General features: G+C 36.2%; 1 protein-coding gene across 3 annotated transcripts in view; it reads right to left on the bottom strand.

Moving 5' to 3' along the window:
• Positions 1–26,008, bottom strand: part of LOC122538675 (hemicentin-1-like) — a 282,205-nt gene that overhangs the window by 77,674 nt on the left and 178,523 nt on the right. For all 3 annotated transcript variants that reach the window (XR_006308897.1, XM_043672950.1, XM_043672951.1), the window contains exons 7-8: positions 20,816–20,967; positions 1,290–1,431 (exon numbers count right to left, since the gene is read on the bottom strand). Coding sequence is in view for 2 of the 3 variants with exons in the window: in XM_043672950.1 (XP_043528885.1) it covers positions 1,290–1,431; positions 20,816–20,967 (294 nt within the window). In the remaining variant the exon portion in view is untranslated. The remainder of the gene's footprint in view (positions 1–1,289; positions 1,432–20,815; positions 20,968–26,008) is intronic.

Genomic DNA, 26,008 nt, shown 5'->3' with positions numbered 1-26,008 from the left:
TTTTCCAATGCTGGCTTGCTGCATATCTTCTCATGCTGTGTGTATATTGCGTTCGATGGGGTATGTCGGACGCATCTACAGGGTGTCCCATTCTAACGTGTAAATGCAATTATTTAAATGCGTTTCTTTTCTGTTTTGAGAGGTCAGTAATTTGGTACACTTGGTTTGCTTTTTGATAGACGCGTGTAGGAGATATTTTTTTCAAGATTACTACTATTTTTTCATAATTATGTAATTTCTTTTCACGTCAGTAAAATGCAGCAGGTAATTTTCTGTAGTAAAGTTTCAACCTATCTACATCTAAAACTCATTAGTTTAGGAGATATTTTGATATTTCAGTACCCGTGACTCTAATCTGACATGTACATCACTTGTTACAGTTTGAATAATGTCTCTTCTTTTGGATTTGTTTCACGTTTTAAATAAATCTCTCTCTTTAAGTCTAACTTTCAGCACCAATGATGTTAATGTTACAAACGTTGGATGCCATCTTTTTTGGGTATTTTTCCAACATAAGCATTATCTGAGGTCGAACTTATAAAGAGGAATGCTACGTACTTGCAAAATTGAAATTAAAATATCTCCTTTTAGACGTAAATTGGTTAATACTTTTTTTGTAGAGAACTTCTCTCGCTGAATCTACATACTTATTACATCCGTAAACTCGCGGAGCTGCACTGAATCTATACTTCAGCAAAACGAACACAGCTCTGATTATTCAACGAGATGTGTCTCGTAGTTAATAAACAAATAAATAGACACAATCTTGTATCCAGGCTCTTGTTTCCAACCATGTCGTGGCTGTCACACATGCGCAATTTTGCTCGTAAATTCCCTCCCGAGATAAATGTATTTTAATCGTTTTGACGCAATTAACGTCTTCGCGGAAGTGTGCTTGAGCCGATGGGCAATAACGCGGAACGGCACGTTTCTCCGGGAGAAATCAATGCGTTAGTCGGCGAGTTACCTTGTGTTTCACGAACCACCTTTAAGTCGGGAGACATTTAACTTCCTCGGTTTTCGCTCGGAGCCACCCCTCCTTTATCCCATCGTACGAGTATCAATTTCTTTTAAATTCCGATCGCGTTCCCGTGGAACTCCACCCTCCTTTGTCCCGGCCACGATCCCGACTAGCCCCGAGTTTTTCAGATTTATTGAAATAATTGAATCGGGAACGAGGCGGAGGTATGCTTTGTCATTTGCTGTTGGCGCCCCTCCCGCTCTTCACCGCTGGGCGAATCTTTACGTCTGGTAATATCGACGATAATAGGAAATGCCAATCTACTTACAGTGTACTTTGAGTTTCCATCGTTCCTCGATGCCGGCCTCCTGCAACGTCGGATTCGTCGCCCTGCACACGAGAAACTTCCCCTCGTCGTCGATCGACGGTGTCCATTGTAACACGCTGATGCTTGTCCCTCCTTCCTGAAACTGATCGCGATTCGCGTAAGTGTGTTTTCTACGTAGCTTCTACACGTAACGCGAACGAACGACAAACGTTTCTTGTATCACACGCGGTATACAATCGAATGGGAAGATGACTCGTAAGTGGGAAAGAGAGAATAAAATTTCATTTAAATTACTAACATTACCATCATTTAAATCTAAAGTTGCAGTTAAATAAATCTTATCTTGATGTAACAGTACACAGGTTTTTATTGTTTTCATGGATATTTTTATTTTACTTGCGCTGGCAACTGATTGCGGACCATAACGAGTGGCCAGACCGTATACAATAATTCGTCGCTTTTCTTTCTTTTTGAACTCGTCGGTATGATATCACTGGATGGAAATTATTGAAAAGTAATAAAATTTATTATTTGTTTTGCCTGGATTATACTTGAACATACTTGAAACTATTGAGGAAATATTGCAATTTCGAGACAAAAAAAAAAAAAATTGTCGACGTGCGTGGCACGTCATTTCAGCGTAAGAGGTCAATCAAGTTGCTTTATATTGAAATAACTTCAATGCGGTGGCAATTGAAAGCCTAATAATTGGAAATTTGCGAAACTCTGGTGGCAAAGCGGCCATTTGATCTGAATTATGAAATTCAGTTCTCTCGAAAACAAAGAGCCTTCAGCTCTCGTCGAGTAGAATTTTTAACGAAAGCCTGTTTCCTTGAGAATGAAGGTTACTCCACGTAGAATCTACCGATTATTCATTCGTATTCGGTCAACAAATGTCCAACCTCGTTGTTTGAACGAAGCCTGAGACGAAGAAATATCGTGCCTTTCTTCTCGATTTAGCTTCACGTAGAATCATCTTCCCGCCGATTGTATACTTTGCACATAACGCACGTAGAAGTCGGCAGCGCGAATAAATTTACTTTTCTACGCGAACGCGATAGAATATTTGAACGGAGCCGCGCCTCGAATCGCTGTGAAATTGGCCGAGCACCGAGAAATCCGCTCGGATAATTACAACGCGATTCCTGATGATGGAAACTCGAAAAGTGCGCTGAATTTCAGAATTAAATTTCCATGACAATCGACCGCGCTCGGTGGAGCTCCGAGGTATTCGTTAATACTTGATCTTTTTTTTTTTTTCCCCCCCTCCCCGTCGAATATCCTCGTTCGATTTCGCGTCATTTCCCTCTTCCCAGCGTCAACAGTCGCATCGATTTTCTATGAGCTTTGTTCGTCGTTTGGAAATCGAGAGAAAGAGAGAGAGAAAGAGAGAGAAAGGAAGCGGAAGAAGCGCGACGGCACGCGAGACGAGCCGCCATCGAAAAACTCGAAAAATCTCAAATTCAAATGTTGCGTTGCTGGGAAGACGGAGGGGGAGGGGGAGTATCGATCGGGGCCGTACGCCACGTCGAACTAAAACGAGCAATACGGGATCTCGCGATACGAAAAATTCGAAACCACCTCGAGCACGAGCAAAAATGTTTACCCAACCGAATTTATAGCGGTCGTGTTATCGGCGAAATTTCAGAATGGTCATTCGCGTGTTTGTTTCTTCGAGAATAAAAGTCATGCTCTCCACGAGGTTCTCTTTCCACCTGCGCGCAGTCAGTCACGAAAGTCATCTGCCGTGCTTATCATACGTCCGTCTGTGAAATTTATCGCACGTGTACGCGGTCAGATTTTCAAATGTTTAACCGTAAAGGAAAGAGAAGAATTTTGAACGTTTCACGAACCTTTGTTACTTAATTTTTCAGAAACGATCCACTTGTTTTAGAAGAACTGGATTGTATGTGTTCGTAAAAATTCGTACGGTTTTGAGAGTGTCAAAAAATGGCAATAGATTGATGGGGAACACTACGTGTACTTTGAACATTTTGTGCAGTTCTTCGTCACATTATGCGTATTTTCTGCAATTTCAAATTTTCTACAAACGCATGAAAATATACAGTTTAAGAAAATATATGTAATCTTGTGAAAATTTATTCCGATTATAATTGTAATAACAAGAAAACATTCTGTGCAGTTTAATGCACTATGATAATGGTGCAGTGTCTATATTTGACATAATACAGTTATTTCCTCGAAGTCTATAACTTTAACTCGTAAATAAATCCATGAAACGTTTCCAACTCTTTCTTTTCTTTAAATATTCAAAAATAACAAAGTTAGAACACTGTATCATGGTAATTGCATGATAGATTTTGTTATTACATTCGAATAGTTTACATTCTTCGAAATCTACACGCATAACTTTACTAAGCAAATAAATCAACGTCTCTTCGAAATATTCGAAATTCATTTTGTAGAGTTTAAATATTAAATACACAATCGTTACGTAACTAAACATCGTTATTATATTCGATACAAGAAACACTCATTACTTCGAAACGTTAACTAATATCGCTGCCCGTAAAAACGTTACAAATTCTCATTTCCCTCCGAATATTTGAAATTTTCAGATATACGAGTGTAGACTCTCATAACGGAATTCATCTAGTTCCAATAAATTCCCGTCGTCTTTTTTCTCCTCTCTTTCCCCGGACAAATTTCGGAAAAGTCGATTGATTCGCCGCAGCGGCTGCACGATATTTGAATAACTCTGTAAGAGAAATAAATATAAAGCGAAACAAAAAAAAAAAAAAAAAGGAAAAAAAACAAAGGAAAAAGAAAAAAAGACAGACAGAACCTGTTTCGCTATGATTTTCGTTGACAATCTCCAGGGGTGACCGGGGAATAGAAATATAAAGGGGAATTTTCGCGAACAAGCGTACGCTTGTACGATAAAACTCCACGCTTAATAACTAGTCCTGGATAAAATCCAGGGAAACTAATAATACGTGACAAATTCAAGCTTAAAGCGTGGATCCATGGGGAGAAGCCAGTTGCTGCGTCGCTGTATTACTCGAAAATCGGTCCTCAGAGATGCACGTAGCCGCGTTTCTGCCTTCCGGGGATTTGCGAATGCAGCCACTATGACGAAAAAGGAACGGGGGGGACGGAGGAAAAAGAAAAAAAAAAAAAAAAAACCCTCCGAGATTCGTTACCGGATGGGTTTTTGGTTCATCTGCGATCTTCGTTTCCCCTCCTCTCCACGTGCGCTGTGAAAATTAGCTCGCTAATGGTACTGGATCCGTGCGTTTCCGTGAAATACTCGTCGCGAGTATATGTTAACACATTAGAGACCGATGGATTTTTAAAAGGGACGACGCTTTTCCCATTCACAGTTGAACGAATAGCAATTACCGCTGCGAAAAAAACAGTAAAATTTCTAACAATTGAATTTCCGTTTTAATTTCATTTGTAACATGGTACCACAGCCATCGTGAAATCATATTTCTATCGGCTGATTGAATATTTCGCTGATTGACTGGAAACGCGTTTCATCGTTTTTGTAGTTCAACCATGTGAACTGAGATTGTTCGATTTTCGGATTGTACATATGGTAGAATTCAGGATTGTCGATAAATAATTACTCTACTACTGTAAATTTTTGAGATAGTCTTGAGATTTATATCTTTACGATAGTCTTGAGATTTATATCTTTGAAGATATAATTAAAAGATCAAACTTGTACGAAATTGTTTTACTTAATTAAACGTCATAGAGAGCACTTTGCTTTGCTTGTTTTACACGAATATTATTGATTAATAAGCAACCAAGTATCATAATTTTCTTAATATACTGAATATACGTAATTTGTACTAAATTTTTCTTTCGCAACCCCTCTCTTTCTTCAGTATCTGCTACTTTTCTCAAACAGTAACAGTCTTCAGCGTGAATATTTTAGAAATTTGTACAAATTTTGAGAATACAATTAAACAAACCTGTACAAAACTGTTTCGCTAACTAAACTCTACTAACTAGAAAGCACTTTGCTTCGCGTATTTTACACGAATCTCTCGCCTCTCACGTTACCTACCCTGCAATTTCCTGCAGATGCATAAAAATCCGCAGTCTGCTTATAAATATCGTGTATATCCCGTAAGCGTAAGTACGTGGCTGCTCGCTCGGCAAATCGTACAGTTCATAATTAATCGCTGGAACCGAAAAGAGCCGGCTGCATCGTCTGCAACGCACTTGATAATTAACGACAGAAGAAATTTTCACGAGTGTAGTATTCGAGGAATGAACGCGTTAAGACACTCTGATCTCCCCTATCGAAAATCACCATCTCAAAATTCAAAAGCATCTTCGGCTGCCAAGGGCGAAATCCTCGTTCGAGAAAGTTGATCGAGTATTAACAACGTCTTCTTCAACTCGACCCGAATGACAAATGATAACGAGAGTTACGAGAGAGAGAGAGAGAGAGAGGTGACAAGGATCTGAGACATGCATCGCGCGCTGTTGCGCGACTGCAAGTTGGATAAGGCGCGGGAGTTGGAGACGCTCCGCGATACCGGCTATTATCGTCGCAGCTCGGCGACATTATTCTTGTTGTCACCGGCTCGAACGGGAACGTTACGACGCGTAACGATCTTCCTCGTTTCGACTAATGGATTCAGCGAATCTACCGGGTCACGCCGGGCGCGCGCTTCCCGGGTGCAATACTGCTCGATGTGAACGCCCTCGAGGCACAGGCACCAAGTGGCTGCCGCGATTAAACGCGATGCGTATCTACTTTCTCGAGATTCCCCCCACGGCTCCTCGGTCTTTGGCGTTTCTACGTGCACGGCTCGTAAATCGGTTCCGAATTCGAACAGCGCGCGGCTCCAAGCAGGCGGAAGCACAGAGAGAGAGAGAGAGAGAGAGAGAGAGAAACTCTCCTTTGATTCGAGCAACCGGGAGGGACCGCTCGTCAGTGAAACGTCATCGTCGTCCGTAATCGCTGGAAATTCTACCCGCTTGAACGCTTTGATCCGCCACTGTGTTTTCGAAGCACTCTTCTTCCGGCCGCGTTGCGAGCCCTTTCGAATCGCGGCCGTGTTCCAATGGGCTGGAATTCAGCAGTCTACCGCACAAAGAGATCCGCTTCGTTTTCGTCGACGCAGCACCCACCAGCAGTTTCGCTTCGGCCTGCCAAAACGACAACTCGTAAGTCGTCGACATTTATCCCTTCCCCCGTCTCGTTGCCGAACGACGAGTCATTAAACCTCGCGACGACGTTCTCTCGTTGTCCTCTTAACGATATTAGGAGCAGAATGGTGGTATTATGGCCTTACCGGACCCGTCGCGATTCTCGCATTTTTTTGCAAACGAAAACTAACGTCCGGGGTAAATACAGAGAAAGTTGTTTTCTCCTTTTTTTTTTTTTTTGCTAATAATGAACAAACTAGTCTGCAAACGCGAGATTTCTTTTTCGTTCTGCTCAAAAAGAAATGTATTACTGTATCATATATTATATATTATAGTATTATAGTATTATATAGTATAATAGTATTATAGTATTATAGTATTATTATAGTATTATTATAGTATTATATAGCATTATAGTATTATTATAGTATTACATAGCATTATAGTATTATTATAGTATTACTATAGTATTATATAGCATTATAGTATTATCATAGTATTATATAGCATTATAGTATTATTATAGTATTATAGCATTATAGTATTATCATAGTATTATATAGCATTATAGTATTATTATAGTATTATATAGCATTATAGTATTATTATAGTATTATATAGCATTATAGTATTGTCATAGTATTATATAGCATTATAGTATTATAGTATTATCATAGTATTATAGTAGCATTATAGTATTATAGTATTATCATAGTATTATATAGCATTATAGTATTATCATAGTATTATATAGCATTATAGTATTATCATAGTATTACATAGCATTATAGTATTATTATAGTATTATATAGCATTATAGTATTATCATAGTATTATATAACATTATAGTATTATTATAGTATTATACAGCAGTATAGTATTATTATAGTATTATATATTATATAAACTATAAATCGTTTATCCTTTCATAATATTTCGAATACGAACTTAAAATTTTCAAAGTTATTCGCCAGTTATATTCCACAATGAAAGATTTTTCTGAATCAGAATAAATATACTGGTATTTTTCCTCGTGTAGCTCCTCGTGATGCTTATATACACATTTTATCATGGATGTTATTCCATAAAACGTTTGTGAATTGCGAACACGCAACGAGTGCTCATCTGGTGAAGAGCTGCAAATTTTTGGTTTACAAAGAATAAGATTGGTTCACTTTTGATCTCTGACGTTACTAAGAATAATTAAAGAATAATTTTAAGATTTTTGTCAGAGGGCCATATTATTCTTAATTTCTAAAATGCGTCATTTTCATAATGTTGTGTTAAATTCAAATAAATTATTTTTTCTTTTGATTTTATTTTTCAACACACGCACAATCTAGGATGTTTAAAATAGTTGGCTCATTTATAACGAAAGATTGAAAGAGAGTAACATTAAATAAATATATTGAAAGTTTGACACTCTTGGACTTCTGGTAACTTTCACGAGTAAATTTAGAATAATTTAAACTATCTTGACACTTTCAAATACACGTGACTTCAGTTGTCCAAATATCAATACAAATAAATAAAAATATCTATCAAAATAATAAAAACCTGTTGAATAAATAAACTTCATTAAATAAATATATGATATAATAAATTGTAGATAAATAAATGATTTAATAAATTTTAAATAAAGATTATGTAACTTTAGATTCAAATGATGTTTCTCAATATTTAAATAATGGTAATTTTAGATTTAAATAATATTTCTCATATACAGTGACAGTTATTGGATTTATAAAACATTATGTGCGAATATCGGAATATCCTGTTTGAAACATCCAGCGGAAAGTGTGTGTTGAAAAGAAACTCGAATTCTACTCTGTTCCATCGCTCTTTTAATATTCATCTCCGAAAAGTGTAATACGAATTATTAATTATCCAAAGTACGTCGGAATGGCGGTACGTGCTGGCCGCACGACAATCGAATTGTCCGCGGGACCAAAATGTTCGTCTCTCGGTTAGATTTGTTCGAACATCATTATACGCGTGTGGATTCAGTGACGGTTACTGATGGCTTCGCTATCAATCCAAATGTTCCTAGATGGATCGATAGCAATTACACGAACGCACCTGGTAAATTATTATCAAACCGTCTGTCATACCCACGAAACTATTAATCTACGCATATTGATAACATTGACGCGATAATAAATCATCGGCAACTCTTGCCGATTTTCTGTGGATATAGACACTATGAATATAGTTCTGACGTTCGGTATTAATTTTTCGTCCCTCTCGAATAGAGACAGAAGCGACATATATGAATTACGATCTTCTTTCCTATTCGCAACGTCACTTTTTTCATCTTTCGATTTTTTACACGAATCACTCTTTTTTCTCTCGTTTGACTTTTCAACGATGGCAAAAGTATAAATATGATCATTCAGAGTATCAGAGATACGTATCAGAGAAACGAAAGGAAGAACAGGAGAAAGTTTTTACGGTGCAACGAAGAACAGAAACTTTTATAAAGAGCAGCAACTTTGTAAGAATGCACCGTTTTAAATCTAGAAAATTTCTATAAAAGTATTTTGAATTGTCGGCTTGTTGATCACTGTTGGTAGATTCTTTTTTGTAATTTTGTTTATGGAAATATCACAGATGGATTTACAGTTATGCTTCATCATTTTTGTTAAATGTTACCTATTGTGATTTCTTCGCAGTATTCATAAAATATCACAATGTTCCAAAAAGAGTTTTGTGTATGTGAGAGTTTAGTTTTATAGAGTTTAATTGTAGAGGTTTATTTCGATGTTAATGCTTGTAATGGCCTTGATTGGTTACACATAATGTGGCGAAAATTTTTCGCTTTCTCACATGCATTTTCTTATAGCTGAGCTAAGCTTATCTATCATCGAAGTGTTTTAAGAATAATAAGAATTTTAAACGTTTCATAGGCACTGATTTATTTCTTAGTCAAAATAGTATAACAACAAAGTTTTATACTATTAGAGATATACTATAAGAATTATTATACAATTATAACAGGCACACAAAATATTTTCTTACCAGAATAAGATTTATTCGTTTTATCGATTAATTTACACGTTTCTCTCTTTTTTTTTAGATTAATTTAAACTTTCAGAATTGTATAAAGTGCCTAAAAATATACAACGTTTCCATATATTTTGGACCCTGTCTATTTAAAAAAATACAAACTCTAATATTTTTTCATGCGAAGAAACGTTGTCGATGTTCGAGGAATCTAATCTTAATCGACAAGTTAATTAAAACCCATGAAACACATTCGAAACCTTCCTTCTTCCATCTGAAGTATTTGAAATCCGACAAATGTATGTAAACTTGTGCGATTGACTATAGCTCGAAAGAGTGAAGATTGGGATTTCCCCGAGTGACGTTGTATCATGGAGATCAAGTGAAGAATAAATTACGCAATTACTACACGCAATATCGAAATTCCAAACGCTCTTAAATATCGAATTTTATCATTTTTTTCATTCAATTTCATCACTGTTCATTCGTCGTGATAAAGCACGCGTTCGCCCTCGACGTCTGAACAAATTAGTCGAACGCGATCGCGAAGAAGAATGACGTTGACGAGAAGCCTATCAAACGAGAGATCTGAATTTTTAGCGTTCTAACTTTTATGGCACGGCGGCTGACGTCATTTATCGATTTTCCAACAGCAGAGCTACAGATACGTCGCGTAGGAACTGCCTCTTCGTCAAAAAAATTGTTAAAATTGTTATACAATTGTCTCTTCGAAGGAAAAATTGTTAAAATTGGTATACAATTGTCTCTTCGAAACAAATTGTTAAAATTGGTATATAATTGTCTCTTTGAAAAAAGAAAAAAAATTGTTGAAATTGGTATATAATTTCGTTGCGAAGTTTTTCGAATGGTGATTGATCAAAGACGCTCCTACGCGACGCGATGCCAGTTGAAGTGACGCAATTTCCTTTTCAGAGAATCCCTTTGACACGCGAGCAATTCCCCCCCCCCCCCCCCCCCGGGGTAAATTCGATTCCCTTTGTTTCATCCGATGATGATGTTTCCGCCATATTTCGATGCACGACGATTCGCTTACGCGTATTTAGAAGCAGGCGCGAGATGATCCCTCGTGGAAGAAGGAGAAAACAGAATGTAGAATAAAATTTGTTCTGAGGGCTGGTTTGAAGGGGAAATCAAGTTTGAAGAAGTTTCGTAGATTGCGTATTATATTAGTACAATAATCATATTTCGTGCGAATCAGCCTTCATTGTTATTAAGATATACACATTTGCTACGGAAACATTTTGCACAGTTGATGCTAATTTGAACACAAAATTGCAAATGTTTCATTTATAACGTGAAATTAATCGTTGATTCAGTTTTATAACCATAATCTAGCTGGCTCGTTGAAACAAATGCACGGTATACGAAGAAAGTTATTTTATACAACAAATCGATTCCAGAAAAAAAATTGTAAGCATACATCGAAATTCCAAACTGAAAACAAAGTTAAGGGCACGAACATTTTCTGCACTGCCTACAAAAAAATTCTAAATCTCAATTCCACTTGGAATTTTTTTTTTTTTTCATGATAATAATCGTTCAACAAACAGCAACTCTCAACTCGATATTACATCAAAAGATCATCGAAATCGGCAAATGAATCTGAACAAATTCGATTTTTCGCGAGGGGTCATTTGCGCGTGGTCAATTCTCATCGTTCGCGAACGATTTTCAATCGAGAGTAATCGATATCGAATATACAAGAAGATCGAGAAGACTGTGATTTTCTGTTATCACCATAATTTGTTTATCACCGTACATCGAAACACAAAAGTTTTGTTTTTTGTCGGTCGCTAGAGTTACAGCGAACCGGGTTGAAAGTAAATATAAACGCGACATCTGATCTGGAATTTAGATAAATCGCAGCCGAGCACGGTCAATCACAGTCCAATGGTGGGTTACGTTATCGAGCATGGGAAATTATTAACAAAACGATAGTTGTGCGAGATGAATTAATTGTACCGCGCACTGTGTGTACTCTCCGCTGGCCGATCATATTGATTATGATCACTCGCGTATTTTACAAGGCTGAAGAACGGATAAATATTCCAAACATACGGCCGACGGTATCGCTCGAAGGGAAATATTTGACTTTTAACTGCTGCGCGGAGGCGAACGTTTACTTTAGGAACAACAAATGATTTTTCGTCGATTTTTAAGCGCTTTGTCGTTTCCAAACACCACACGTGCGTACCCGTCAGCCATCGTTTATCGCCGGGCAACGAAAGAGGGAAACGAAAACAAGTATCGAGTCGGCCGATGTATTTATTTCGACGCGTGCTCAACCACGTTTAATTAGAATAATACGGATCCCAATTTATTTCCCGCCATAATTTACGCGTTTATTGCGGGCGAAAAATGAACCGCAACTGGCTTTTCCTTCTTCTCTCTCTCTCTCGTTTTCTTTTTCCTTTCGCTTTTCCCCCCTTTTACCCGCGGTAAAATATCTTTATGCGTTTGGAGTTTTATCGGTCGTACACGAGCTCCCCGCGCTCTCGCTATACTTTTTTTTATATTTCCTCTTTATGCTTTCAGCCGCGTCGTTGCGCGCCGAAGAGGAAAACGGGGCGGCGGCGTGCACGTTGCTAACAATTGTTTCGAAGCGATCGAAAAAACGAGAATGTTGAAATTATGTCAGTCTGCGGGAGAAACGGAAAATTTTCGAGGGCTTTCGTTGCTTATCTGCCGGCGAGATACGATAACTATTAATGTGCCTGTCCCCGTTTCCGTGTTTCAGTATCGATTTTACGATAAAAATAATGTAAAAGAATAACACGATAATAATAATGATGATGTTACGAATAAAAGGATACGATAAAAATAGTGCAAAAAAAAAAAAGAAGAAAAAACATTTTAACCGTTTAACCGTTTTTAGGTTAGGCTTAGGTAAATATATTTGCCACAAACTTGTGTTTTTCTATGTTACGTTGTAATATAGATTGTAGATTTTTACGCATTAATGGAAAACTTGAAGGTAAATACACACAATGCACGTAACGTGCAAAAATCTACAAAATATCCAAAGAAAAATAGTAATTATATCGATATGTAGAAAAACCAATCTTTTGCTTAAGTTTCTTTTTTTTTTAATTACGTTGAAGAAAATTTAGAAATATATAAAAATGTTTTCGCTCTAAATTATAAACAATATTATTGTGACCGTTCTTATTATTTTTACATACGATATATATGCGATATGTATTCCTATCAAAAATCGTCATAGGCATTCAGGTTCTGTCAAGTATACTCACGATATCCTAACAGACACATGTTGAAACAGTTTGACAAAATTTCTAAAGAATCATTACGTCAGAATTCAAATAAAGTGAATTCTCTACGTTTCAGTTTTCTTCTGATTGTTCAACAGTATTGCTCTATAAAGGTTGAGTTTAAGTTGCAAAAACAAAAGGAAGAAGAATTATATACTTTTCCTCATTTGCCTGCGATTTCAAAATAATTTACATAAATGAATTTACGAAGATAAAAAAGAAGAACGCGTATGGTTTAGTTATACGGAACAACTTTTGTAAAATAAAACGAAAGAGAAGTATATAATATTTCTTTTCGTTCTTATAAGTTCTTTCGTGCAATTTACTTTAGTATTAGAGCCCATAAACGGGACAGTTACCCTATTTCATTATAACCATGTCAACTGTACGATGCCGTAACATCTCACGTAACTACTTACTCTATATTCTATGGGTGGAATGTCTATCTCACACAGTGACAATATTTATGCGAGGCAACGACAAAATATTTTACATCTGCCCTTCAGTATTTAATTAAATTGGATGAAAATGAGATATTCTGCTCTACTTCTGCAAATTACCTTTGCAAATATGAACATTTATATTTCAATCTTGCGTTCAGTTTAGCAGAACAGAAAGTACCACGAGTATTAGGACCAATGTTTCAACTCGAGATATCTGTTTAATTTGAAAAAAAAAAAAAAAAAAATGGATTGAAAATGAGTTGAAAGAATCCAGCAAGATTAAACTACAGATTTCCCAGAACAGTCACGTCTGAGCTGCTGGAAGAACTGAATTATTATCGACGATGACGACACTGATACAGATATTACTCGAGCAATGATGTTTCGTTGTCTGAGTGACAAAATAAATTGACGTAACGTCGAGAGATTTAATTCACAAAAGAAAGAAAGAGAGAAAGAAAGAAGAAACGTAGAACGTATCGAGAGTTATGCGTGTATACAGGGTGAGGAAGATAAAAAAAAAATTTGGTATAACATTTTTTTATCTAAGGCTCGGTTTTCGAGAAAATCGACTTTAACGTTTGTTCATCTTTGTGAACGATTTGGCTGTCTCCGTACGAGATAGTGTTTAAAAACATTATTTATTGTGCGGTTAAAGCAGTACAAAGTGTTCCTACTGATAATTAATTTTTTTATTCCTACTTTCTATATTTTAATGCTACAATACAGTACACTATTACAAGTATTGTTGAAAATGTCCTCCTCGTTGCTGCATACACAAGTTTGCTCGACGAATTAATGATATCTGAACAGAGCTGTAAGCTCTCTGATATCGTTTTTTTCAGTTTCTCGAATTCCTCCATAATCTTTTACTTCGAACGTGTAATATTTGAAGCAGTCTCTTTATAAACTTATTCTTCGATATGACCCCGTAAAATAAAATCTAAAGGCGCGAGATCCGGAGATCTCGGTGAGATTCTTTTTCAGTAAATAATTAATTATCAGTACTGCTTTAACCGTGCAATAAATAATGTTCGTATACAAAGATTAGATTAGAACAAACTTTAAAGTCGATTTTCTCGAAAGCCGAATTTTTCTCTTATCTTTTGACGTAGAATCATCCCCTGCTCGGTTGTACCACGAATTCCGGCCCACCCTGTATAACCGCGTTAGTATACAACGCAAGCACCGCCATTCTACCACGCCCGGCGGCATTGTGCCTATTTTTTTTCTCCCTTCCCGTTTCTCCTTTGTATTACTGTTTTCTCATTCGGTTGAATAGCGAGACTCACCCCTTTGCAGAACGCGACCCGACCGACGAGCCACTGATCCCATTCTGAAACCAAGATTCAAGGAAACGTTCGATTCCCTTAAACATCAATTACGTCCCGTCCAACTGTTTGCCACTTTCCGGGAACAAGTATGCCTCTGACTAGGATTACGCGAGCTTCCGGAGTTTGGTTTCTCTTACTCTCGACGGGGAGGGTTCGCAACTTGCCTCGATTGGACGTAACTTGCGATCGGAAAAGTTGCATGGAAAAATGCCGCGGTTCCCTACCAACCACTTGGTAACATTGGCGGATATTTTCTTAATGAAAATCGATCCGTGTCCCATCATCTCGCGTAGGTAATCCGTGGTGAGATTCGTCGATCATCTCCGAGCTGAAGCTCATTTTTGAACGGAGAAATTGAATCCTTCCCGTGTCCTTTGCATTAAAATTCATTAGCCACGAGCGAAGAGTCATACACGGTGTGCAGGTTCGAATTTTCTTTATAGTTCAAGCGTTGATGGCTCTGTACGTTTAGTTTCACGGTGAATTCCGTTTGTTGCATTTTAGCATTTCGTCGAGAAAGCAATAATGGTAAACGGGAAATATAATTTCATGTGAGACGTCGTAATGCAATTTTGTCGTGTAACATAGTAAACGTCAAATGGTCATAGTGGTAACTAGTAATAATTAGTGAAATGCTAGACATTAGCGTAATTAACTGCAAAGGAATAGATTTTCACATTTTTATTAGCGTTTTTGGTTGCGCTAAATTAGTATTTCTCAAAGAGAATATTTAAAAGTGTACAAAAAATTATAGACTCGAGAAACAATGATTCGAGTAGTGCATCAGTATTATATTTATACTTGTACTTTTCTGAGTTGATTACAGAAACACCACAGAATGAAACGGGCAATTGTACTGTTAATCAAATTAGATATTCTGCAGAACTTCGTTGTGTTGTAGACACGTCTCGTTTAATATCATATATTGATGTGATATCAGGTAATATTTAATATAAATTTTTAAATATTTAATATAATATTTAATAATTTAATTTTAATAATTTTTTAATATTTAATATTTAATAATTTAATTTTAATAATTTTTTAATATTTAATATTTAATAATTTAATTTTAATAATTTTTTAATATTTAATATTTAATAATTTAATTTTAATAATTTTTTAATATTTAATATTTAATAATTTAATTTTAATAATTTTTTAATATTTAATATTTAATAATTTAATTTTAATAATTTTTTAATATTTAATATTTAATAATTTAATTTTAATAATTTCTTAATATCTAATAATATTTAATAATAATTGAATTTTGTAAATATTTAATATAATATTTAATAATTTATATTTAATATAAATTTTTTATTATTTAATTTTTTAAATTTATTATAAATCTGTCAAAAGTTGGTATATTCATTCAAAAATAAAATCGAGCACAATCAATACACTTTCATCAACGATTTATTAATTTATTTATTCCACTTTCGTGTTTCATATTAAATTATGATTTAAATTATTCTTCATGTAACTTTCAGACCGACTTGAACAAATATTGAAGAAAGATACATACATTTTTATCATCCATTAGGAAATAAATTATTAGTGTCAATAGTCTCTTAATATTATGTATCATCGATATATATATATATATATATATATATATATATATATATAGCACAATACCACAAAGCGTAAATACGATCCTGCTACAACTATCAGTATAAAGTTTTCGATTTTAACAAAATTACTCAACAACTTGAATAAAGCTTTGAAACATGTGCTTGGGAAGATTCAAAAGATTTCGTGAAACAAACACGCATCACCGTCCTCTCTCCATCATCTCGCCATCTCAGTCCGAGAAAATTTCCCAACGTTTCCGACAACGATGTTTTGCCGGCAATTTTCGCGCGAGATCTCCTCCTCCCCATAGCCACGTTTCATCGCAGAGCAACGTGTAATTGATTTTTGGCAACTAAAGTTTAGATCGTCGTTTTGTCGCTCCGCTTTATATAGGCGTACTATAGGCAGGCTATAGTTTCGAGTTATTAAATTGCCGAGCGAGAGCCAGCGCGCGGATAGACAGGATTGTTTGATGTTCCAATCTCTCTGATTAACTATCCTGTCTACGGGGCCGGGTAATATCGTTACACTTTTTTTGCCGGAAACCCAGTTAGTCAACCCATCATGGGTTCCCCGCGGTTAATTTTATCGAGAGCAATAGCCAACGAGTCGTCTAATCTTGCAGGAAATACCGGCCACTGGCCCCAGTAAGTTTCCCCGAGTTACGTTTCTCGTTACGCGTTTGATCCGTCGGGGCTCAACTTCCGGGAGGGTCTAGCCTTCGCTTCACCATTTTCTTTTTCGTTTTCTCTATTTAGACTGGGAACAACCACTGTCATAAGCTTCAACCTGTCGAGATCGAAATTCGTCCCACTTTTCTAATAGAATTTACGGTGTACTGAAAGGACACGTGTACACACGTGGAATCAGTGTAGCGCGTATTATCCTGTAATTCGTGTTTCTAAACGTGTAATTATTAGATTTAGGTGCGCGTGTGAAATTTCGTTTCTTCGTGTGAATTTAACAGTTATCAATTATCAGTGATCGATCACATTAAAAAAGAAGAAATTTGTTATAAATCACGTATGCCTGGTGTTGGAAAGATGTATAATAAAAACCTCGAAATATTATCATTAATTGTTACAAACGATTAGAACATTCTTGTGCTACACTCTGGATAAGTTAAAGATGGCACACTCTGTATTTTCTTATGTCATGTATCGTAAACTACAGAGATTGCGTAGATTGTTGTTACATCAGTATCCTTGAGTATCGATGTACATGCAGTATGTTGAACGCCATTACCGAGAAACGCAATCTCTTGGAAATACAAAAACGAAAAATGTAAATATTGCCCACAGCCGCGAGGTAGATAAATTTGGACAAGTCTTAACATTTACACCCCTCAGTCGTACCGGAGCTATCGAAAGCGTAACATTCGTGTGAAATATGGTCAGTTAAGTGCGTATTAACATTTGTAAAAATGGGTCGCGAGAAAGAGCTGAAATACACGTGATGTTGAAGCTGAACGAAGAACATTATTCTGTGACAGAAATGGCGAAAACAGTTAATAAAAGTCGTAAAGTGATGATGAATTTACCAAAAGATTCCGATAATTGTGAAAAAAGAAAAAATTGTCTGACGATCACAGTGTTTAATAGTTCGTGTTTAATAGTTCATAAACATGGTGTAACACGTGTAGCGTCAAATTCAAGCTATACTGCGAGATACATTGCAGAGAAAGCTAGAGTTATGACAAATGTTAGGAATGTTCGATGTCTTTTGAAGAATCACGAACATCTGAAACGACGAAAATTGCAACGAAACCTTTGAACGAGAAACACGTTCACACGAATAGGAAACGGCGAAGAATCATATTCACCGATGAGAAGAGAAACTTAGACGAACATGACTCCTATTCCACTACTATTATGACGATTTACGAAAGGAGCAACAATTTCTGAGTCGTCGACTACGGTAAGATGGAAATAAAATTTATTACAGAAAAATTAAATAGTAAAAAATATATTGTAACGATTGACGAACAAATTGACACGTATGCGACATGAATTGTCGGAAATGAGTACCTTTTTCAACGTGATAAAACTAGTAAAGCAATTCTTTGTAAACAAACAGTTCGTGTTTTAGAATGTTTATTAAGAACTTTGTTTATCTGATCATCGTTTCTATGAACCAGCTAATGTGTTGAGTTTCAGATATACAAACTCGTAATTGATCAACTTTTATTATCCTTGTGTACTGTCTCTTATTATTCGAACAAATAAGAGTAGGATCTATAGGAGATATTAGGAAGATAATAAACAAAAATTTTCAAAAAGAAGTTTTATTCCGCCAAATTATTTTCTGCTAAACTCAGATTTTCTTGACACACTGTAAAATGCTTCTTATGCTGTTTTATATACAAACTCGTAATTGATCAACTTTTATTATCCTTGTGTACTGTCTCTTATTATTCGAACAAATAAGAGTAGGATCTATAGGAGATATTAGGAAGATAATAAACAAAAATTTTCAAAAAGAAGTTTTATTCCGCCAAATTATTTTCTGCTAAACTCAGATTTTCTTGACACACTGTAAAATGCTTCTTATGCTGTTTTATATACAAACTCGTAATTGATCAACTTTTATTATCCTTGTGTACTGTCTCTTATTATTCGAACAAATAAGAGTAGGATCTATAGGAGATATTAAGAAGATAATGAGCAAAAATTTTCAAAAAGAATTTTTATTCCACCAAATTATTTTCTGCTAAACTCAGATTTTCTTGACACACTGTAAAATGCTTCTTACAGTTATTTGATATTTCCTTTTCTAACACATAAAGTTTGTTATTGAACAAAATCTTTTCTCTAAAATGACATACAGTCAAGTATCTTTCTGCAGCCAGTTACATAGTGTTTCAGTCTTTTCTGTTTTTTTGTTAGATTTGTGTACCGATTGCAATGCCGAGATTGCTCTCGAATTTGCCTGCTTAAAATTACATGGAAATACTTTCTCGAGCGATTCAATATAGCTTTAATCACAATAAACCGCAATAAACATTGACCACGAAGGATTAAAGCGCGGATACACGAATTACACGCGTACCCGAGTGTCTCAGTATCCGTGAAATAGCTACCTCCATTTTCCACCCTTGTCATAAAAAGTTCTTAAGCCAGGGTGGGTTACGAGGAACGATAAGCAGAGGGGATTATTATTGGATCGCAAGATAGGAAGGGAAAAACACGTTTGTTTGACAATGGTCGTTAAACGGCTATCGAATTGGCGTCGTTTCAACTGTTGCGCGATGATGTCCAATGCAGTATCCACCGATAAGGATGGCTGGTGGCAGGCGATCGTAATGACCTCGAATAAAAGAGGCGAGGCAACGTTAAACGAGCCAACGCGTTGGTCTATGAATTACCAATTAAACACCGATCGAGCTATTTCTTTCTCTACTTTTCCTTTTCTCCTTCTCTTTACATTTCCCCCCTGGCGGCAACACGATTTCTCAATTTGGTTGCAAATGTGGCGGATGCTTGAATTTGGCGTGTCGCTGTCAGAACGGAGAAGTAATAAATTGGACGGCCAATAAGGGGCGAGCTCGTGGAAACGAGAAAAACGTGGAGAAACGTGATACGACGGAGGCAATGTAAGGAAAAACGAATCAAGTCAGGAGAGGTGAATTTATTTTTTTCGAAACGTTTTTCTGCGCCTCGTCGTCTAAAGTCTTGTCCTCCTCCTGTTTTTAATTACTGCGGAATATATCGTTATCGAGATGTCGTTATTTTCGTACCGCTAAAGTTCGTGAACGCGATTCCGCCGGAGAGATTGAGAAGGTGAGCATCGATCCGATGGAAGTAGAAAAGTAGAGGGAATATCGAAAACCGTCTCGTTTCGTTTCGTGCTGCAACTTCCTCGCGATTCTGCTGATAATAAATAAATTTGTCGAACGGTAGCTTCTTGATGCCAGGGATATTTAATAAAAGTGGATGGAAATTAAATAGCGAAACGAGAAATAGACAGGAGAGACGGGAAATGAAATAAATGTGAAACTGGGTAACTTTACCACCATTTTACCGATAATAAATAAATTTATCAGACTTTTGATGCTTTCTGATGCAAATGATACTTAACGAAAGCGAAATCAAAGAAACAGGAAATGAAATATATATGAAAATATCGAGGGGAAAATATCAAAAAGAGAAGATTCGATTAGAATAAAAATTTAGAACAAAAAGTCCGTTTTATTAAATATATTACAAAAAACGAGTTTCTCTTTCCGGTGATAAATGTCAATTTTATGAACGAGAGATGTTCAGTTTGTTCTGACTTACTCAGATTCGAGCGTTGTGGCAAGAAGAATAATTTGCTCGAAAGAATTAAACGAACAGGCATGTAAATTTATATTATCATTGTTCTTAGTACATGTCATCACATGATGTATTTATCAAGTGTTGATATGTTTGTCCAATTGATTTTGAGATCTGTGAGTGGATGAAACCTCACAGTATGTCCTTCAGGATATCAGGACACGTAGAAATTACTGTTCAATAGTTTAAATAAATCAGAAATAATTCTACGTTTATATAACGGGTTTCTTTGTAAAGTTTAAACCAGAGAACGGAGGAATATAATTATGGCCGAATATGGACAATGGCTGTTCCACTTCGAGTAACAAAAAGATTTCTCTCCCTTTCTGTTTCATTCATAATCGTCGTTCATGATGTTTCTGTTTCACCTCAAGCGTTTCGTAATATTATAACTGCACCGTGATAATTATTATCTTTTCTTTTACTCACGTTTTCACTTGTCTTCTTGAGTTGTTTGGAAGCCTTCCACCAAGTCAGAACAGCCGGCGGTCTCGACCCGGTGCTCTGACATCTGGTCTCGTACTTCTTCCCCGCCGATAGAATCTTGTCCTTCCCCATAATTTCGACTTTCAATGGTTTCACTGAAAACGTCGATAAATGTCAAGCGGTGTTTTGAACGGGTAGAGACTCGACCTCTTAACTGGAAGAAGAGTAACTCGTCACTTGGATTCCTAATCTCCAAGTATAATCGGATCTCTGAATTGATGCCACCGTTATCATTACTGATGATGTTAATTTTTTTTTATAGTCGCACGTGTAAAGGATTGGTGAAAATCAATATATTTAATCCAGTAATCTAATTAGATGTAGAAAATTTTGGTTAAAAAATGACCCAGTTAAGAGGTTAACAATTTCACAAGTATGCATCAGAAAATTCCCTCGACAATTCTGAAATGTGATTTTGCCGAGGTCTCCAGCTACGAATTGGCGTCGTGAAAGTTTCTTTTTCAAGTTGTCAACAGTACTTTTCTTTAATACTTTGCAATTTATTTATTTGTTCGTTCGAGTAAACGGGGAAAATCTCTCGGAGAGAGATAGAAGAAAGCGTCGAGGTTTTAAACGGAGGCATTATACGAAAAAGGAAAAGAGAAAAAGAATTGAATAAAGAAACCAAGATGAAAGAGTACATAGAATAATAATACCAGTGATAGGTAAACGAGATGAATTAAATGAAAATAGATAAATGTTGAAGTTACAGTAACAGATGAAAATAATGAAGATAGATCAGTTAGGGTAGAAGACAGTAATAGATAGAAAGAATCTGTACAATATCTATCTTAGATGTAAAAATATAAATAATAATAATATATATAATATATATATAAATAATAAAATATATATAATATATAATCTATATATAATATATAGATAATAATATTTATATAAATAATAAAATATATATAATATATGTAAAAATATACAATAATCTATACAATAATGAATGTTATCTGTTATAAGTGAATCTGTAGAATATCTATCTTAGATATAATATGTAAAAATATAGATAATAATATTTATATAAATAATAAAATATATATAATATATGTAAAAATATACAATAATCTATACAATAATGAGTGTTATCTGTTATAAGTGAATCTGTAGAATATCTATCTTAGATATAATATGTAAAAATATACAATAATCTATACAATAATGAGTGTTAACGGGTAGAGGGGAAATTTAACTCTTTGATGTGCAATAACGTCTCTTGAGACGTTCGCAGTTTAACACGCATGCAATAAGGATACAAAAAAAAAAAAATATTTTTCTACATGTTTGACGTGACAAGATCGTGACGTTTGTTAAATACACGCAAACGTTGAAAAACAAAAAAGGAAACAACAAACGTCACCTCTTTGATCACGTGGAATTTCATTTAATTCGCACGTGAAAGGGCTGAAGAGCGAAACGGCGACAGCAGAGCTTAAATTCAAAATTTAACAAAGCAAATTTCCAGTTTCCAGCTGAAAGTTTTGAAATGGGAGGCTTCCGGATCAAGTCTCCAAGCTGCGGATCGAGGTGAAACGAAAAGAAAACAAAGGAAAAAAAAAAAAAGAAACAACAAATAAAATAAAATAAAATCATACGTTCGCGGACACGATGGTTGGCGGTAGTTGGCATTCGTAGATCGAGTTGACAGATGCCTTTCACAGCGTCGGAGGTCTTGGCTCGTTATTAATTAGATGACGAGATTGCGACCGCGCGCCGGCTGGCAAACGGGGAAAATAACCGAGCATTAATTAAACGCTCCGCCTCGGCCCGCGCGCGCGCTGACGCGAACGCCAGGGTGAGAGGGAACGTTGGATAACGTGGCGGCACGAGGCACAAGCGTAGCCATTCCTCGTTACCGGCCTGTAATTATCTGCCATTGTTCGCGACCGTTAAACCGTTCGTTACCCGGTGTCTACGCGTTCCCGGCAAGTTCGCGGTCGGCGAGTTGAATCTTTTGAAGCGAGTCGATTAACGTTCGCGGGAGAATCTTCGTTTCCGACTTTTCGAAACTTTCGCCCCTCCACCCTCTCTCTCTTTCTCTCTCTCTCTCGGTGGTTGTGCTCGTTAACGGGGCGCCACGCCGACCTTCGTTTCGCCGTTAAGAAAGATTTTGATCGCCTCGCAACTTCTTCGACTTTACGGCCCGCGGAGATAAATACAGTGGAGGGCGACCGCGCACCGCCAAAGATTTTCCTCCCCCAACTTTCCGCTGATTTCCGCAGGACCAAGAAACTTGCCTCGAGACGTAAATTTACCGTGCGACCAGACTCCATCCTGCGAAACCCGCTTGAATAATCATCGTTATTTCTTCTACTTTCTAGCACGTTCTTCTCTTTTCCTTTCTTTTCTTTTCTTTTCTTGCCATCTGCTTGTGAAACGTTTCCGGCAGTCGGTTTGAATCGAATCGTTCTCCGCGTCGTGTAATTTTCTAATCGAACGCGTGTACACGTGGATTGATTAAATACGAGCGAACGTGCTCGATAAATTTATAATTCGGGGAGAGTGGAATGTAGGGAGCTGCGCGGTGGTCTGTAGAGCGACAAGGTTGAATATTCTCATACTGAAATTATACTTTCTTTGCAATAAGAGTGTAATTAAAATACGACGAACGACGCAGAATATAATTGATACAATTGTCCGCATAGATTTAAAGGTTGAACGCTTGAAACACGTTTTCTATAATTATTTAAGTTTAAACAGAAAAACAATATCTCACACTTTTGCACTCTTTTAATAATCTGTTACGAGCATAAAAATTGTTACGAATTTCGCCTTGTTTGCAGATAAATTTCTAGATTTCGAGTACAATTTCACCCGGAATTTTGCAATTTTGTCTTCAGAATCTTACAGATTCAAAATTATCTGAATAGCAAATTTTCAATTTTGAAACTCCAAAGGAACAAAAAGTTTCTTGAACACACTCGACAAAATTATCTGAATAGCAAATTTTGAAGTTTGAAACTCCAAAGGAACAAAAAGTTTCTTGAACACACTCGATGTGTGTCGATGTGATAGAATTTTCATAACTTTTCTTATGTCTTTAATTCTAAAAATCGAGCTGAAATAATTTAATCAATCTTTCTGTAAACTATACTTTATACTTTTTCTTCTAACCATTTCTCATATACTTTACCCATCTTTATTCATCAATTATTCATTGTTTCATCTTTCAATCTATCTTCGCTGATGAATTAGCGTTTCAATCCTTTTAGTAGTTGTTCATTGCCATTTCTTCTTACATCGTAGGGATGTTTAACACTAACCAGAGTTACCAAAGTGATCTAAAATGACTATATATAATATATATTTTATTTATATATAATTAAATTTATTTAAAAAAAGAACTAGATATCAATAAATACGATAAACATTTAATTTCTAAATATATATTTATTTTTTTATTTAACAAAAACAATAACATATATATTTATATATATTTAGATCATTTATTCTCGAGATTTAATTAAATTATTAAAATTAATTAATTAACCCCGATAAAAAAGGTACAAATTTCATTTAAAAAAAATTCATTTTCATTATCTTTAATTACAAATGATTTTATTAATTTTAAATTGTTACTATAGTTATTTATATATTCACATTTATTATAAAATATATATGATATATAAATAATAGTCATGAGAATCAAATCCGTTGAATTGAATCTTGATCAAGTGCACGCGTACACGATACAACATTCAAAGCTATTTTCCTCGGAAACAAAGCATCGTGCGAAAAAATTTTATTCCATACTTTCTATTCAGTTTTTCACCTTCCCGCTTGTACCACCAGTTGCATGACACCCTGTATATTTTTTTTTGTACACGGTTATTGGTCCGATTATTGCTCGGGATCGAGCGTTATATAAAGCTATTATTATTATTATTATTATTATTTGCGGCACGCGAAATTTACCCCTGCGGATTTTCCGCGCAAAGGACAGTTCCGCCGAGCGAAAATTTTCGTTCGAAACAAAACGGCGGAGGAGAAAAAGGAAGTAGGAGCGACACCGCTATGCAGAGGAGCGTGGCCGGTCGCTCTGGCTAGTTGAAAAACTGTGTCAGAGTCAGGCGGGCGCGAGCAACAACTTTTTTGTTCGCCGTTCTGTCCACAATTTTGATGTACTTGCTGATCCTGACAGCGTGCCCCGGAACACTCCAGCTTCGTCCGTTTCGTCCGGAGCAAAAACTTTCCCTCGTCTCGCGCCTGTCTCGCCGGAAATTAAACCAAGACTCTCCGCCGATTGCTCATTTTTCTCCCCCCCCCTCCCCCCCCCCCCCGTGCTTGCTGCTCATCGCACTCTAAACATCGTCGAGAAACTATAATATAACAATTGTCGCGTTACTCGCCAAATATTATTTCAAAATATTGCTCTACGGCTGTTCTTGAGAATTCCTGTTCAACGTTAATTTACTTCTTTCGTTTCCTTTTACATCATTTTCCTCGAACCTTGTCGAATTGTCAATGAATTTCGTTAAAAAATGTAAAGCAAATAACAAAGACGCATACAGAGGATGTTATTTTTATTTACTTCATGAAACATTTATCCACTGGTTTGGGAAATGAACCGATTAGTTTATTCTCTGGGATCGGGGAAAAATTGCACAATTATCCTTGTATTTTAATTTTGAAAAACCAAACGGGATCGGATCGCGTTCTAACAGCATTGGATGTTAAACGTTTAAAGCAATTGTAATGCCAGACGAATTGTGAAACGAAATCAATTATTCATAAACTTTCATCTATGTATTATATATCTTTTCTCTCTCTCTCTCTCTCTCTCTCTTTTTTTTCGTTTTAATCAAAAAATTGAAATGAAATCCCTGTGAGAGATGTGCGAACATTGGCTTCCGAACACGTGTAAACGAACTGACGACGAACGCGATTTGATATCCTTAATGAGATCGCGAGACAAAGTTGTTCCCTGTCAATGGAAACGCCGCGCGAGCCGAACGTTCACAGGGAAATAATCTTATCCAGTTGGCACTTGCAGTTGACGCTCAAAGCGGCGTGTTTTTCTCGTCGCTTCGTTATTGCCGCCTCGAGGCTAGTTTTCGGAAACGAACGAAAACGGGGAAGAGGCCGAGATCGATGATAGGACGTGTCGGAGATAGGATGTGAAAAAAA

The sequence above is a fragment of the Frieseomelitta varia genome, unplaced genomic scaffold (genome assembly GCF_011392965.1).
Source record: "Frieseomelitta varia isolate USP_RPSP 00005682 unplaced genomic scaffold, Fvar_1.2 scaffold_171, whole genome shotgun sequence".
NCBI classification, from domain to species: domain Eukaryota; kingdom Metazoa; phylum Arthropoda; class Insecta; order Hymenoptera; family Apidae; genus Frieseomelitta; species Frieseomelitta varia.
The sequence above is the reverse complement of the archived record's forward strand: the minus strand, read 5'-3'. Positions and strand labels throughout refer to the sequence as shown.